Genomic DNA, 17,754 nt, shown 5'->3' with positions numbered 1-17,754 from the left:
CAGTACCGAACAGGCCAACCTTGTGTGCTATTAAATATCGGCAAAATTGAAGGCATTGATTTCGGTTCCTGCTTCACACTCCTCTTCCGAGATATTACGTCCATCCCTCTCCCTGACAACAATCCGAGATGGAGTTGGTCTCTTCGCAACCTGCTGTCACGTCTGACGCGAGAGGAGACATTATGACCTCGTATCTGTGAGGTCACCCGTCCCCACTTAAATAACTTCACCCAACATCACCCCTGCCTCAACTACTGAAACCCTTATTCAACACTTGGCTATGCTTTAGACTCCACTGGAACCATAGAATCCCTCCAGTGTGGAAGCAGGTCACTCGGCCCATCGAGTCCACACCGACCCCCCGAAGAGCATCCCACCCAGACCCACACCTCCACCTTATCCCTGCATTTCCCACGGCCAATCCACCAAGCCTGAACATCCCCGGACACTATGGGCAATTTAGCATGGCCAGTCCAACTACTCTGGCACAGGTTTGGACTGTGGGAGGAAACCGGAGCACCCGGAGGAAACCCATGCATACACAGGCAGAATGTGCAAACTCCACACAGGCAGTCGCCCAAGGCTGGGTTCGAACCCGCATCCCTGGCACTGAGGCAGCTGTGCTAACCACTGAACCATCATGCTACCCTTACTGTTCCAATGTATCCTGGCTGGTATCCCACATTCCTCCCTCTGTAAATGTGGGCACACTCAAAGCTCTGCTGCCCATGTCTCACCCTACACCAAGTCTCTCACCTGTCTCTCCTGTGCTTGAAAGTCCGGTCTGTTTCCAAATCCCTCCACAGTCCTTTATCTGTACTGTAGTTTCATCGAGCCCCTGAATCCTCTTGATGCACAGTGGCTTTCCCTAATTAACCCACATTTTGTCTGAGTGTGAATTTTGTCCCAAGTTAGTGTTCTTAAAAGCTTCCCTATCTCGGAGAATAAACTGACTGGCCTGCAGTTTCTGCACTTATCATTTCACCCCTTTCTGCACAAGAAATTTGGAAAATGATGGCTGTGTCTCCTCTCACCTTCTGCATCTTAAGAGTAAAGGTTTGTGGAAACGGGGTAAAGGCATTGGAGTTAGCTTTGTGAGTTAATTTTGCGGGGAGCTGGCATAGATACAACAGCCTCCTTCTGCTACCACTGCAGAAGGATAGTATCACACAGATTGTATTATTCCGCTGCTGACAGACAGCTCTGTCTTTTATCTCCCACAATGTCCCCGCATGCTTAACCTCCCCATTAATATTCTTCTACCTTGAATTTGGCGAGACTACACAGGAAACATTGCAGGCAGTTTTCATCACACTTAGCTGAGAAAGGAGGCTGTAACAGAAACACAATGGAGGTTCACCAGACTAATTCGTAGAATGGTAGTACGTCCTCTGGGGAGACATTGCCCATATTCTCTAGGATTTAGAAGACCGCGAGATGATCTTATTGAAACACAATAGGGTTCAACGGTGCAGGTTAAGGAAAGATGTTTGCTCTGGGTTGAAGGTCAAGAACAAGGGGATGCAGTACTTAGTACTGGGAGGAACCCCCTCTCGACAGCCAGTGTAAACAATCATGGTGGCTCAGTGCTGTCTCACAGCATACACAGGGCCTCACAGCGCCAGGGTCCCAGGTTCGATTCCACCCTCAGGTGACTGTCCATGTGGAGTTTGCATATTCTCCCCGTGTCTGTGTGGGTTTCCTCTGGGTGTTCCAGTTTCCTTCCACAGTCCAAAGATGTGCAGGTTAGGTGGATTGGCCGTTCTAAGTTGCCCCATAGTGTCCAGGGATGTGCAGGATAGGTAGGTTAGACATGGGAAATGCAGGATTATGGGGATAGGGCATGGGGTCGGGGTGGGGTGCTCTTTGGAGAGGCAGTTTGGATTCGATGGGCCAATTGGCCTGTTTCCACATGGTAGGGATTCTATGATCTGTCATTATCGGCCTGATCACAACCCCTCAAAGTCTTCAGGCTTCTCGGAGACATTGGGGTGTCTCTGTTCTCCACTGCATTTAAGGTTACTCACCACAACTTGTAGAATACGTTCATTCTCAGGTGTAGGGCTCTCTGCTGTCATTAATGCCAATGTCTGAGAGAACGTTTTGGCTAGAAGCAATATTGAGACGAACATTGAGATCACACCGAAGGCCATTCCCAGATTGAACCTGGAACAAAAGTCAAAACCTGTGATCCACCACCTGTACCAATTATTTGTTGGAAATAATGGAAACGTCAACAGATACTTCATTGAAAACATGCTGATGGCTTTAAAAGATGCTTAGCTAACAGCACCGTCTTTTTCCCAAAAATATATTCATAAAATCTGTGGGGCATGTTGGTTTGAAAATTACAGAAGGTCCAACAAAACTCAACTTGTCTCCATACAGCACATTCGATTCATAGGTGTCTCAATGCAATTGTAATATTCTTACTATTTACAATGTACATACCACAGTGGGAAACAGCCCAAGAGGAAAACATTTCACATTGAAAATTACACAATGTGCAACAATAAAATTTTCTCTGTGTGCCTAGTTTCCACTCTGAGCTATTCGACTGGATCATTAGGTACATTTAGGTACAACCTCAGGTGACATACAACGATAAACACTTTCAAAATGTTCACCCAATACCGAACCCTATATCTGGTCTCATAACAGACAGAAATTTAGATTATTGGATTTGTGAAAATACAGTAATACCTGTCAACAGCCAGATTCCACACACAGCACTGTTGACTGACAACACTGGCACCTCAAATCTTAGAAATGGCCACATGAACGATGAACTCAATCTTCTGACACAATGCCAGATGGACGCTGAGAAGGGGTTTTATATGTAACTTACCAGAAGTACAGGAGCTGAGGCTTCCAGCGCCCCAACTTCATAAAGAGGCGATTGAAGGCAGCGGTCTGCCACCGGGCATGGAAGGGAGCAATGCTGATCCCGTGGTTTGTCAGCCATTCCTCGTAACGAGCCTTGAGACTGGGAGATGACTGGGCAATCAGAAGAGACTGGAATCAGTGTCAGTGCCAGTGCCAACAAACGCACCCACCCAATAAACTGCAAATATCAGCTATTATCACCCACAATCCAGCAAAAATATAGAGTGAACAAATGTGTGTGTGTGATTGTGATTGTGAGGGTGTGTGTGAGAGAGAGAGAGAGACAGACACACAGTCAGTGAGAGTGTGAGTGAATAAAAGAAATGAGGGAGGAGGATGAAGAAGGGATGAGGTAGCGATGGAGGGTTGGGGATATGAGGGGGTGATGGGGGGGAATAAGGGGGGTTTGAGATGGATGGGGGGAATGAGGGAGGAGTTAATGATTGGGGGGTATATTGAGGGGGTGATGTATCAGTGACTCCCTCCCTCCCTCACGGACCTTAAGGGCCGAGTCCCCCAGGGAAAGGGCGCACCAAACTCCGACCGGAAACAGCAGCGCAGAGAGAGGCACCATTTTCCCGGAAATGACGATTACCGGAAATCATGGACGTGGGCCCGGAGGTTACGTCAGAGAACGAGGAGGGGGTAGTGAGGGAAACCCTGTCACCTCCCCCTTCACACTCACCCCCCCTCCCCCCAACCCACCTTTCACCTTCACACTCACCCCCCTCCCCCTACCCCCACCCACATTTCACCCTTCCCCTTCACACTCACCCTTCTCCTCCCCCCCCACCCACCCATCCCCCCCCCCCCCTCACAGACCTCCCTTCCCGCTAAGACTGACCCACCTCTACCTTACACTGACCCCCTTGTGTTTGTTTCAGATTTCCAGCATCTTCTGTAACTTGCTTTTATTCAGACTTTGTGGTTGTTCTACCATGAGGACTGCAGCTGATGTACCATTTTCCCACCCAGGGCCTTTCATGGAACGTGGGGGAAGGTTGAAGAGACTGCAAAGACCTCTTAAGACGGAGACAGGGTGGACTCTCAACCCAGACTCCAGAGGTGGCCTGTACAGCACTCCTTCAGCATTAAAATGGGATGTGAACTGGACTGGGATTTGAACCCATAACCTTCAGGCTCCAAGGTTAAGATTGCTTCCCATTGAGCTACAGGAAATGCTTGTACAGAAAGAATAATGATCTTTGGGAACTGGGACCAGTTTGTAGCTCCAGTGAAATATTTGGCCTGTGTAATCCTACAAACAACCCACAAGAACAAATTAAGACATCTGGTGAGACTTTTGGATTTTTATTGCAGCTTGTTCAATATACACAAATATTTCTCAGTTGTTAGCACCTTCACAAACAAAAATAATAATTCTCCGCTCAACTGTCATAAATAAGATTTGATGAACATAGTCATAATGATTCGAGTTCCTTCTGTTTCATAGGGGAAATATAGCTTCAGTCATGCGTCCAACTGTTCCCTTCGACAACCTGCCAGAAGACACATGCTTTAGTAACCTGTCTAGAGAAAGCAGCAGGAAGATATCCTTTCAGGAACAAAAACAGAAGTTGCTGGAAAAGCTCAGCAGGTCTGGCAGCATCTATGAAGAAAAAAATCAGAGTTAATATTTTGGGTCCAGTGACCCTTCCCCTCAGGGTGCCTGGCTGAGAAAAACATAAGTGAACTTTCCTTTGAGTCTGAGACAGTGTTGTTTTGGTGAAACCATTAACAACAGAGAGGGGTGGGGAAGGTAGGTTTTCTGATGGAAAGTTGTGACAGCAGAGGGGGTGCCTGTCAACCGGACTTGGGTTGAAGGATGGTGAAGAATCTAGGCAAGCACCTCATGGCCGAGATAGGAGAGAGGCTCAAGGACTAGTGATCAACCCGAATTATATACTTTTTAAACTCTTTCTTGCTTGGCTGGACCCCAACTCCAGGGAAGGTGCCATTGCAAGCTCCATGGCCAGCTGTTTTTGGGGCCACAACATTTTGGGACAATGAGTCTTCCATTTTGGCACCTACACCCTTAAGAGGGTACATTCCTTTCCCCTGCCCCCTACAATCTGAGTAATTAGGCCACTGTAAGACCCTAAGAAATAGGAACAGAAGTAGCCTGCTCCACCATTCAATAAGATCATGGCAGATCCGATATTCGTCGTGTTCACTTTACTGCCTTACATATACAGAAGGACTCTACTCCCACAGCTCTCTGTGAAAAGGAGTTCCAAAGACTCAAACCCTCCAAGAAGAAATCCTCCTCATCTCAGTCTTAAAATGGCACCCCTTAAATTTAGGTCGGATACTGTTCGGAGGTCACTTCACACCCAACAGGCTGAATAGGATCTTTCTGCACTGTATGGATTCTAAGAAAGGACAGAATAGGAAAAGAAAGCTATTTAGCCCTTGGAGCACACTCACCATTCACTAAGATCATACCTGATCTTATCATTCAGCACCATTTTCCTGCACTATCCTTAAAAATGTAATGCTTTTAATTTTTATATATATCGCTGAGTATTTCAATGTGCCAATATATTTTTAATGTGTAAATATCTATCTATATAAAAATATGTGCAGCACATTGAGAATGGCATGGGGAAACTGAAAGTAACACTTGGAGAAGTGATGGCCAAGCAGTACTTTTATATTCTGGGATCGGAGTTCAAATCCCAACATGGTAGATGGCAATCTCACTCTCTCACAAACACACATACACTACTCACCCCACCCCACCCTTCTCTGTCCCTGCATTTCCCATGGCTATTCCACCCAGCCTGCACATCCCTGGACATTTTGGGAAATTTGGCATTGCCAATCCACCTAACATTTTTGGACTGTGGGAGGGAACTGGAGCACCTGAAGGAAACGCATGCAGACATGGGGAGAATGTGCAAACTCCACACAGACAGTCGTCTGAGGGTGGAATCGAGGCCAGGTACCTGATGTTGAGAGACAGCAGTACTAACCACTGAGCCACCATGGTTATAGATAGTACACACTGCTGCAACTGAGCATCGGTGGTGGAGGGAGTGGATGCTTGTGGATGTAGTGTCAATGAAGCGAGCTGCTTTGTCCTGGATGGTGTCAAGCTTCTTGAGTGTTGTTGGGACTGCACTCATTCAGGCAAGTGGGGATTATTCCATTGTACTCCTGACTTGTGCCTTGTCGATGGTGGACAGGCTTTGGGGAGTCAGGACATGAGTTACTCACTGCAGTATTCCTAGCCTCTGACCTGCTGTAGTAGTCACTGTGTTGATGTGGCGAGTCACATTTACTTGAATGACTTCAAAACAGAGGTTAATACCTACTGACAAATTTTGAAGCAGCTGGGCTCCTTTTAGAAAAGAGGAGACCGAGACAGCAGGACAATTTTTCTGAGTCAGAGCATTGCCTTGAGAAATAAATCATCAAATGGGTGCCACTTATTTTGAGCTGAAACAGGTGCAGTGTGACTACATGTTCATTCAGTCTGCAAAGAACAGGGACCTGGGTCCTAACACATCTAGCTTCTAGTGCATGCAAGCACACCATTGGTTGTCAGTGTAATTCTTCCAAAACCGAGTTTGCATTCACAAACCACCATGACAATATGATTTGAAACTCAAATCATCTGGATTGTTCAGCCAGCCCTTTGGAGTACAAGTACAGTTAAATCAACCACTGTGTTGTTAAGGATGGGTTCAGCTTGGCTGAACTGAACTGAAATGCCCTGAATGCTCGGTTCAAAGCCTGTGACATGACGAGGTGATCTGGGGTGACTGCCTCCCAGCAATGAATTTGCCATAAATGACAGTCTTCACAGCTTGTTGGTGCCTGGCTCATCTCCACCTCTAAACCTTCAACATAAAGGCTGATGGGGTCCATTCCAAGCAGGAGGGAAATGAAAACAACTTATACAGTGGAAACACTTCTCCCACCCACCCATCCCAGGATCAATAATTATGCTGTCAGACAGGCAGACATATTCTGGGGTCTAAACCCCCAAACCGTATGACACCACTGTACAGGTATAGGAGGCCTGTAAGCCAAACCATACTTACTGCTGACTGACAGAGTTCAGGAGGAAGTGTTCTCACCCGACTGTTGAACATCTCCAGCCTTTAAAAAGCACAAGAGCTCCAGTTACTTTCACAGCATCAAAATTCAGATGTTTAATCCTCATCAATTCCCAGCAGTCAACGTGACTTTCTGATTGATGTGACCTTTTAGACCAGACTTGCAGGGCTTCAGCAGCTCACATGGCTACCCTCAACATTTTCACACAGAGCTAGGGCACCACAAACCCAGGGTCAGGAATAGGGGTAGGCCTGGAGCTGTCCAGGGTTAGGCTCAGGGTCAACTCAGAGTTGTCCAGGGTCACCTCTGCCCAGATCCACTCTGTTCAGCCTGGGTGTCGGTACTGTATTGACCAGTGTCAGAGATTCTCCTGTATTTTATTGAAGTCATACACAGTTATAAATGCCACAGCTAGAATACCTGATTGTTACTGAGTGTTGGGACAGGTCCTTGTTCCCTCTGTGTATTTTTTTTCCACAAGGATTCAATGTTTAGGTACACTTGCATCGACAGTTCATAAACAGTTGTACTGGCCAGCTGAATAAAACATAACAGATAATCAGCGACACTCAGCACATACATAGAGAGCTGCAAATCACCACAACCATATTCATTGTCAGTGCAGCTCATCATTACAATGTGCCTTGACTGAAATATCACCCTCCCTTAGAACACTGACCAGGCTGGATCAGATTTGGTACTTTCTGCTCCCACTCTAACTCACTGCATAAACACAGTGACCATCAGCAGTTCTGTATTAGAGTGAAGCAAAAATTATAGTGACAGTACAGTGTAGACCAATCAACTCAACAATATGCAGCTCACTAGCCACCCAGTCTACTTTCACTCTCCTCCTCATTCCCTGTACCCTTTAATATTCCACTGTCACTCTCACTCTCCCCCTCATTCCCTGTACCCTCTAATATCCCACCCTGTCACTCCCACTCTCCCCTTCACTCCCTGTAGCCTTTAATACTCCACCCTGTCACTCCCAATCCCTCCCTTAATCCCCAGTGCTCTTTATTATCCCACCTGCTGTGTGGGTGTCTGGGTTAATTTTAATTCCTCAACAGAGAAAATGAAAATATTGGCTGGGTAATATGGTGTCAGCGATGGCTCAGTGGGTAGCTCTCTCACCTCGGAGTTAGAAGGGTGCAGCTTCAAATCCTATTCAAGGACTTGAGCACAAAATCTGAACTGACGTTTGGTTGCATTATTCAGAAGATGACAGAGGTGTCAAATGAGTTCTTAAACAGAGGCCCTGTACACCCTCTCAGGTGTTAGATTCAAATGCATTACTGTGTTTTGAACAAGAACTACCTTGTGTCAGGACCAATATGTATCCCTCTATTACCACCTAAATACAAGCAATCCATCAACAAACACTGCTGCTTATTGGAGCTTGCTATGCGCCAACTGGCAGCTGTGTTTCCCTACATTACAATATGGAGTGCTCTGCAGAGGTTATAACATGGAGTGCTCTGCAGAGATAACAACATTAGCTGCAAGACACTTTGGGAGCTTCTGAGGTTGTGAAAATTCAGATGACGACATAGATAGATTCATAGAGCGCACAAAAGGCCCTTCGGCCCATCGAGTCTACATCGACATAACCACCACTAAAAGTGCGCTAACCCCTGCACTTGTCCCATATCCTTGCATGTTATGATATTTGAAGTACTCATCCAAATATTTTTTTAAAGGTTGCAAGGTTTCCAGCCTCCACAAGGGTTCAGAGGAGATTTACCAGGATGTTGCTGGGTATGGAAGGTTTAAGTTATAAAGAGAGGCTGGGACATTTTACATTGGAGCATAGGAGGTTGAGGGCAATCCGATCGCAGTTTATGAAATAATGAGAGGTATAAATAGAGTTGATGGCAGTTGTCTTTCCGCCAGGATGGGGGATTTCAAGACTAGGGGGCACATTTTTAAAGTAAGAGGAGAGACATTTAAAAAAGACATGAGGGGCAAATTTTATTTTACATAGGGTCGTTCATGTGTGGAATGAACTTCCTAAGGAAGTGGTGGATGTGGATACAGTTACAATGTTTAAAAGACATTTGCATAAGTACATGAACAGGAAAGGTTTACAGGGATATGGGCCAGGAGCAGGCAGGTGGGACTAGTTTAGTTTGGGAATACGTTCAGCACGGACTGGTTGGACTGAAGGATCTGTTTCAATGCTGTATGACCCTATGACTCTCTATGTCTTGCCCAGGCAGTACATTCCAAATTCCCACCACCCTCCGAGTGAAAAGTTTTTTTCCCAAATCGCCGCTGAATCTCCTGTCCCTTACTCTAAAACTATGCCCGCTAGTGACTGAACCCCTCAACCAAGGGGAACAGCTGCTCTCTATTCACCTCCTCCATGCCCCTCATAATCCTATACACCTCAATCATGTCCTCCCTTAGTCTTCTCTGCTCTAAAGAAAACAATCCAAACTTGCCTATTCTCTCCTCAAATCTCAATTTCTCCATCACGGGCAACATCCTGGTAAACCTCCTCTGTACGCCTTCTAATGCTATCATATCCTTCCTGTAGTGAGATAACCAGAATAGCACACAGTACTCCAGCTATGGCCTGATGAACACTTTACAACTCCAACATTATCTCCTTGCTCTTATGCTCTATGCCATGACTGATGAAAGCAAGTGTCCCATATGCCTTCTTAACTATCCTATTCATGTGCTCTGCCAACTTCAGGGATCTGTGAATAATTACCCCAAGATCTCTCTGTTCCTCTAAGCGACCCAATGTCCTGTCATTCATGAAATACTCCCTCATCTTTTTTCTTCTTCTCTTATCAGGTTAAACACCATGTGCCACTGTCTGCCCATCTGACCAACCCATCTACATCTATAACAGCCTTTAATAAACAGTCCTGGACGCTTCAGGCAGAGATAAAACCTACTTTGATAATTCTAGTATCTGCACAGAACTTTAACATCAATCACATAAAAAGACATTAGAAAAATCTTTTGTGGAGTATTTCACTGATCAGTGTGTTGCCATTTGAAGCAACAGGGATTAATACACTTACCTTTACTGCTTCGACTGTTTCTTGAGGATAATACAGAGAGCCACAGGCTGCAACAAACCCACACGAATAAAGCACTTTTCTTACCCGGGAACCTATCAAACAAATTGGAAGTCAGCAGAGAACAGCAAGCACAGTGGGAAAAGCACCCAGAAACCAGGCTGAGGAAATGACCTCCACATGGAGACAGAGACAGCAAGTTAGCAATTCAACTCCGAGGCTGAGCCTGGGATTGGGGAGGTGAACACTGGAACAACAGTAAGAAGGGATAATTTAGCCCCAACACCGACCATGTTTTCAGTCAATCACCATGATATCTTAAAGTGATCAGGTACAGTCAACAAGGAAGGAAATCATCTTTAACTAATTCAATAGAGTTCTTTGAATAAGTAACAAGTGACATCGTGGATATGTTGGATTTGAATTTTCAGAAGGAATTTCATCAAGGGCCACATTGAAGGTCACTGCACTACTACGAGTGTAACATATTAGGTTGGATCAAGTATTGCTTAGCTAACAGAAAGCAGGCAATCAGATTAAATGGGTCATTTTTAGGCTGGCACAATGAAGCTAGTGGAGTATCACAGGGATCAGTGCTGGGGACCCAATAATTTACAATCCATCTCAATTTCCACTTGATACAAGGTCTGGTCAATATCCAGGCTTGGGCTGATAAGTGGCAACAATTGTTTCCTGGTCACAATGACTGAGATGAGCTTCAGGTTCCAGATTTATTCATTCAATTTAAATTCACCACTTATGCCACAGTGGAATTTGAACCGTATCCAGGGATCATTCACCGATTCCTAGTCCGGTGACATTACCACAGTGTCACCATTTCCTCACTGGCTGCACACACAAAAGCACATCTGAAGTAAAAGGTTTGTTCAGCTCCTACCCCTCCCAGCGAGGAGGAGACCAGCTACTCCAGCCACTGCGATGACTCCAGCACGTGGGTAGAATCCAGTTGGTGGGTTCTTCAGAAAGGCATAGCCATCTACCGAAGGCAAAACAAGATGTCAGCACTATCCCAGTCCACTGGTCTTTCAATCCATCTCCACACCCTCAGTCCACCCAGCATTTATACTACAAAGGATACACTCATTGTCATGGAATGGTATCTTCAGTGCTCCCACGTCTCCAGCAGTGAGTTCCATTTGACTGGAGATGGAATACACTGATCTGAGACGGGTAACTGAATGCTTGCTCATCTCACACCAAGACACGCTCAAGAACTGAGCTTTGTACGGTAGGGTTAGATTTTTTTTGCCTTGTTATTCACTCACGGGTGTCACTGGCTGGGCCAATATTCATTGTCTATCCCCTGGATGCCCTTGAGCCAACACCAACCTTGGCCTTCGAGTGAATGAAAATAAGAAATCTCACCCTCCGCCTGCTCCCTAAAATCCCTCCTCCTATCATTGAATTGAAGAGCAGGAGACAAGGTGGTGTAGTTGTAAATTGGTGATGTTTTTGAACTAATCTAGAGATTCAGTGCTCGGGCGTGTAGGGTGAGAGTTCAAATAACTCCCACCTCAGCAGCTGGTGGAATTTAAATGGAATGTAAAGACAAACTCAGTAACAGCAATGATTACTGATCGGTGGTTCAGTGGTTAGCACTGCTGCCTCATAGCACCAGGGAACTGGGTTTGATTCCATCCTCGGGCAACCCTCTTGTGTTGAGTTTGCACATTCTCCCCGTGTCTGCATGGGTTTCCTCCGGGTGCTCTGGTTTCCTCCCACAGTCCGAAGATGTGCAGGTTAGGTGGATTGGCCATGCTCAATCTAGGGTTACTGGGAGAAGGTAGGGGGCTGGGTCTGAGTGGGATGCTCTTCGGAGAGTTGGTGCAAACTCGATGGAACAAATGTTTCTTTCTGCACTGTAGGGATTCTATGATTCTAAACCCCCATCTGGTTCCTTTGTATCCTTTAGGGAAGGAAACTGCCATCCTTACCCAGTCTGGCCTACATGTGACTCCAGGCCCACAGCAATGTGCTTGACTCTTAGCTGCCCTCCGAAATGGTGTAGCAAGACACTCAGTCCAAGGGCAATTAGGGATGGGCAACAAAGCCTGGCCTTAACACCAACACACACATCCCCTGAAAGAATACAGTAACATTGTGACTGGATTCAATACATGCAGGGAGATAGCTTTGACAGTGACAGACTGTACAGGGAGAATCTATACAATTGGGGTCACAGTGCACGGGGGAGGCCACGTGATGTCCTGGAGATGTACTTTACATTTTCAGCTGATGGACCATGGTTCCATTCTACAAATAACAGCACTCTGTGTGTCCCTACCCCCCCCAACGGCTGCAGCAGTTCAAGAGGCAGCTCCTCACCACCACCTTCTCAAGGGCAATTATGGATCGGTAATAAATGTTGGCCCAGCCAGCAATGCCCACATCCCACAAATGGACAATAAAATAGTTGGAAGCTCAGTAAGACCCTGCAAGAGGACAGTTAAGAGTCAACCCAATTGGTGTGGGTCTGGAGTCACATGTAGACCAGACCAGGTAAGGACATTAGTGAACCAGATGGGTTTTACAACAACCAACGTTAGTTGTCATGGCAATCATCACATAGGTGAGGTTTATATTCCAGATTTTATGAGTTGAGCTCAAATTTCACTAATTGCTGCAATTGGATCTGAACGCACATTCCCATAAGGTTTGCCTCGGGATCATTAGCCAAGCATCGATACCATCATTTCCCATGCTGTATAAAGTGCAGAGGACAGTGACAGTGCACTGAGGAATTATTACCTTTTCCAAACTGAATTGCGTTTTCCATTTTAGGCTTCACTGTTGTGTAAGCATCCTAGGAGAAAGAAAACAGACCTAATTCAAGAAAGAACAATCTGCATTTAAAGGAGAAATTCAGCGTCCTCAATTATCTCCTTTAACTTCATCCTGACCCTGCACATAGGGGTCTATAAGTCTGGGATAGCAACCATTTTTGCATGCAATTTGTACTACATGAGACTGCAAATCTCAGGGAGGGGTTGATACATTTGACATTTCGAAATTATTTGTAGTATTCAATGTTGCCTAGAAACAAGGATGGGATTGGCTGCAAAGTTTTTCAAAGGGTCGCTCAGAATTGTTGAAGGGTTACTGAACCACCAATTTAGTCAGTCAGATGGAGAAGGTTACTGCATTTGGGTTGTTAGTCAGTCAGATATAGAGGAGAAGGGAGAAGAGGCTCCGTCCCAAACAAAAAATCCCAGGATGTGGAGGATTCAGCATTGCTAAGGCCACTGAATGTCAAGGGGTGATGGCTCAGATTCTCTTTTGTTGGATATCATCATTGCCTGACACTTATGAGGCATGAAGTGGCATGTAACATTATCAGCCCTGGATAGTGTCCCAGTTTTGTTGCGTTTGGACATGGACTGCTTCAATATCTGAGGAGTTGCAAATGGTCCCAACATTGTGCAATCATAGGCGAACATTCTGTCACCCTGGCAGAACCCCAAACTAACATCATTGAGCAGTTTATTGCTGAACAAATGCCTCTTGCCAGCAGTTTCAATGACCCTTCCATCACTTTACTGACGATCAAGAGGAGCCTGATGTGGCGGTAATTAGCCAGATTAAATTTGTACAGGACATACTTGGGCAATTTTCCACATTGTCGGGTAGATGCCAGTGTTGTAGCTGCACTGGAATAGCTTGGCTAGGTGAGTGGCGAGTTGGAGCACAAGTCTTCAGTACTATTGCTGGAATGTTGTCACGGCCCATAGCCTTTGCAGTATCCAACCGTTTCTTGATGTCACATGAAGTAAATCGAACATTTCTTGGCGTAAGGCGAGGGCAGAATTAGGATATTTGGCTTTGGAAGCAGGAAGAGGGAAGTTTGACAGCAGCGGAGGCTGAATAGACAGTCTCAAAGTTGGTGAGAAGGGATTCACTAATCCCTCACAACCTGCTCTTTTCCAGGATGTAGGCACCATTGGCTAGACTCTTGAATCAGCAATGTTTTCGCCTTCCATCCACCGAAACAGATCACGATCTTCAGGAAGGGAATTTGTCAGTCACCGTGATCAGCATAACACCGAAACATAAAGCTGAAGACTCATTAACACGCAGTGGGATAATTATCAGAATGTCTTTTTCTTGGGGTTTGGCCAGGGTCAAACCAAAGAGAAGCAAAACATGGTTTCTCAAAGCTCCCATGTATTGATCTCTTCAGGATCACAGTTGCAATGCTTGGATTCAGAACGTCTTTACAGTGGAAACCTCCCCCCTTCAGCGGTAGTTGATCCATGCATAATGTGGAACAGGGCATCAGCCTAGAGTTTAAACCAGTTCTCTCCCGTCCCGAAAAATACTCAACAATAGGGAAGAAACAACTGGTGAACCCAAAGGTCTCGACACGCGTGATTTTGGCAGAAGCAGAACCACAATTGTCATTCTTGTTCCTTGAGGCAACAAGGTGGGCAGGAACTGTAATACCGAGCACAGTAGCTTCAAAGCATTGCAAAACTCCTCCTGCAGAGGACAGAGTGTGAGAATTCTGCAGTACCTGGAGCCCTGTGGTGTGCGCAGTAGTTAACTTTCGGAGTTCTGAGATTTTCTCTTCCAGCTGGCTTGGTTTTGCCTCCACAAATTGATAGTTTTTGTCCGGGGTTGTGTAAAGTGACAACTGCAAACCAACGATGAAGAAAGGTTACTGGCAGACATCGAGTCATAGAGTCATACAGGGTCCAACCGGTCCATGCCCACCATAAGCCCAAAGTAAACCAATCCCACGTGCCTGCACTTGATCCCTCCAAACATTTCTTATTCACGTACTTATCTAAATGCCTTTTAAATGTTGCAACTGTAATGCATCCACCACTTCCTCTGGAAGTTCGTTCCATATACAAACTACTCTCTGTGTAAAAAAAAATTGCCCTTCATGTCTTTTATAAATCTTTCTCCGCTCACCTTAAAAATATGTCCCCTGCTCTTGAAATGCCCTACCCAAAGGAAAAAAAACACCTGCCATTCACCTTATCTATACCCCTCATGATTTCATAAACCTCCATAAGGTCATCCCTCCACCTGCTATGTTCCAGTGAAAAAAGTTCCAGCCTATCCAGCCTCTCCTTATAACTCAAACCCTCCATTCCCCAGCAAAAATCCTGGTAAATCTCTTCTGAACCCTCTCCATCTTAATAATATCCTTCCTATAATCGTGACCAAATCTTTACACAGTACTAGAAAAGAGGTCTTACCAATGTCCTGTCTAACCACAACATAATGTCACAACTCCTATACTATACATTGCATCAATCGAGGGTAAATAAAGAGGCAGATGGCAATGATAAGGTTACTTGAGCACATGTGCAGAGATCCTGAAAGAGGTGCAGTGGTAGTGTCCCTACCTCTGGGCCAAAAGTCCAGGTTCAAATCCCATCTCCCCAGAGGTACATCATAACATGTGTGAACAAATTGATTAAAAATAATATTTCTGTAAAGCAATACTTATTGACATAGGGAGTGAATCAAGCTAGGAGGTGTGTACTTGTAATGTTCCACTCTGCAAATAAATCTATACCAAGGAAAGCTGGCTTGGTGTCTTTCTTCACTGACTAGCTATCAGGAGTAAAACAACTGTCCAGTTGAACATGTAAAGGTTACTAAAACAGAATATATATTCACAGAGTCCTCTATTGGTAGCCTGTTACAATCCCAAACTAATCCCACTCTCTACCTATAGGCCTATATGAATCCCAAATAATCCCATATCCCACTCTGTCCCCATAGCCCTGTATCAATCCCAAACTAATCACACTGTCCCATTCTCTCAGCACACCTCTGTATCCATTGCAAATTAATCCCATGCTCCACTGTTTCCCCATAGCCCTGTATCAATCCAAACTAATCCCACTGTCCCACTCTCTTGGCAAACTCTGTATCCATTGCCAATTAATCCCATGCTCCATTGTCTCCCCATTGCCCAGCATCAATCCCAAATTAATAACACTGCCCCGCTCTTTCCCCACAGTTCTGTATCAATCCCAAACTAATCCCACTGAGCCACTCTCCCCCTAAGTCCCCGTGTCAGTTTAAAATGATATTGCCTGTAGTTTCAGTTGGTCTGTCAATGCTCTCTCACAGATATAACTCTCGCTGTGAGATAGGTTTGAGAGGTAGATACTGAAAATGGCATTTTAATTCAATGTTCAGATGGATTTATGGATGTCCAGCAAAGGTGATGGTTTTCTGAGCATTCTTCATGATTCTGGTTAACCTTCCTGACAGTCTTTTTTTTTCTGCTCGTGCTTCCCTAGTGCTGGTCTGACTGGGTAGCAATGAGGGGCACAGTTTTGGAAAGGCTGCAGCCTGTCAGGTCCAAGGCCAGGAGGTAGCAAAGGGGGAAGGAGGGGGAAAAGCAGAGCATGATGACAGGAGACAAAAGGGTCAGAACTTTGCTGGAGCAGGAGCTGGGCAGTGCTTCAGTCGGTAAGACACTGGGCTGATCTTAGGTAATAGCTGACCAGACAGAAATGAGCCCTGGGCGTAGCTGCCAGAAGAGGGCAGACACAGCGAGGCCATGTGACAGTATCAGAGGGAGTAGGACAGGTTGAGGTGGGAGGTGAAGGGGGTCAGAAAGCCCCTGTGCTTGTGGTTGAACACAGCAAGGGCAAAGGGGCAAGCATTAAGAATCACAAGAGAGCAAAGGACTGGCTCAGATCGGGCCTTAGGGAAGGGTTTGGGACCACTTTGCCTCCAATGCAGTAAAAGACCCTCTCTCATAAAGGGCCCTCCCAAATAAAATGGGAGCAGTCATTTTAGGAAACCTGGTAGACATGGACAAGTTGGGCTGAAGGGTCTGCTTCTGTGCTGTCAGACTCTTTAAGATATGTACCTTTTGTAAGAATTCCCTTCCTTAACCTCAGCGGTCAAAAGAATGCTCCTTTTATGAATGTTATTCCCATTGGTTTGGAACAACAATAAGAATGTGGAATAATATTGGTCTTTTAATGCAGGAAATCATCCCAAAGACTTTTATCAGACATTGAGCCACAGGAGGAGATACAGTCAGGTGATGAAAAGCTTCGTTAATGAGGAACTTTGAAGTTGGGAAATCTTAAGGGACAAAGCACGCTCGGAGCGAAGCAATTCCAGAATTGAGGATCCAAGCAGCCGAAAGCATAGCCACCAGAAGTGGGGATATAAAATTAGGAATGTTTGACTTAAAAGGAAGATAAATAGGGCATCAGATACCAATGACAAGTTCAACCTGGGATTTGATTAGTCAGTATTAAAGGAACGGTTCTGTCAATAGATAATCAAGAGGGTGCAAAGTGATTCCCACAGACAGTGAAGTGCTATTCAAATTCAACTTTTACCCCGTGAAGCATCAATAAAAATTAAACATCAGGTTTTCTGACCATAATAAATGCAGAAAGAATTCGCTTTGCAATAACACAAGAGAGGTACCTGGTCAACTCGAAGTCCTTTCTCTTGTCTGTCACTCTGAGCAAATACCGACGCTGACAGCAGAGCCAGCCGGGCATGGGGCACTGCCCGTCCAAAAACCTGCAATGGCAAATGAAAGGTCTGTTTACTATCAGAGGGATTCTTGTCAAAAATCTCTCATTAAGGCATCATCACCGTGTGGTGGACCAGCCATACTGAGTGACTATCCTTGAAATAAAGACAGCAGCCTCTATGAAAGTACTAGAGGCATCAAGAACGTTGAAGATAATCTAGCCACAAGCAAGATTTTCTCACCGCAATGTGCCTGTCCCCCCAACATATCACCCCC

General features: G+C 45.5%; 2 protein-coding genes across 3 annotated transcripts in view; both read right to left on the bottom strand.

The window, feature by feature from the left end:
* Window positions 1-3,480, bottom strand: part of mbtps2 (membrane-bound transcription factor peptidase, site 2) — a 29,153-nt gene extending 25,673 nt beyond the window's left edge. For both annotated transcript variants that reach the window (XM_020531171.2, XM_048602642.1), the window contains exons 1-3: window positions 3,386-3,480; window positions 2,849-2,997; window positions 2,028-2,166 (exon numbers count right to left, since the gene is read on the bottom strand). In XM_020531171.2, coding sequence (XP_020386760.1) covers window positions 2,028-2,166; window positions 2,849-2,997; window positions 3,386-3,460 — 363 coding nt within the window. In that variant the 5' untranslated portion in view covers window positions 3,461-3,480. The remainder of the gene's footprint in view (window positions 1-2,027; window positions 2,167-2,848; window positions 2,998-3,385) is intronic.
* Window positions 3,481-4,181: 701 nt separating this feature from the next.
* On the bottom strand, window positions 4,182-14,693 carry LOC109931904 (MICOS complex subunit MIC26). Its single transcript, XM_020531172.2, is given in 8 exon segments — window positions 4,182-4,385; window positions 6,936-6,993; window positions 7,372-7,488; window positions 9,993-10,084; window positions 10,888-10,986; window positions 12,759-12,813; window positions 14,521-14,657; window positions 14,660-14,693. Coding segments are annotated over 7 exon segments (561 nt in total). The 5' UTR covers window positions 14,679-14,693; the 3' UTR covers window positions 4,182-4,385; window positions 6,936-6,951.
* Window positions 14,694-17,754: the final 3,061 nt, after the last annotated feature.

This window comes from Rhincodon typus, chromosome 11 (genome assembly GCF_021869965.1).
Source record: "Rhincodon typus isolate 14 chromosome 11, sRhiTyp1.1, whole genome shotgun sequence".
NCBI classification, from domain to species: Eukaryota; Metazoa; Chordata; class Chondrichthyes; order Orectolobiformes; family Rhincodontidae; genus Rhincodon; species Rhincodon typus.
Note: the sequence above shows the minus strand (reverse complement) of the source record. Positions and strands in the feature narration are given on the sequence as shown.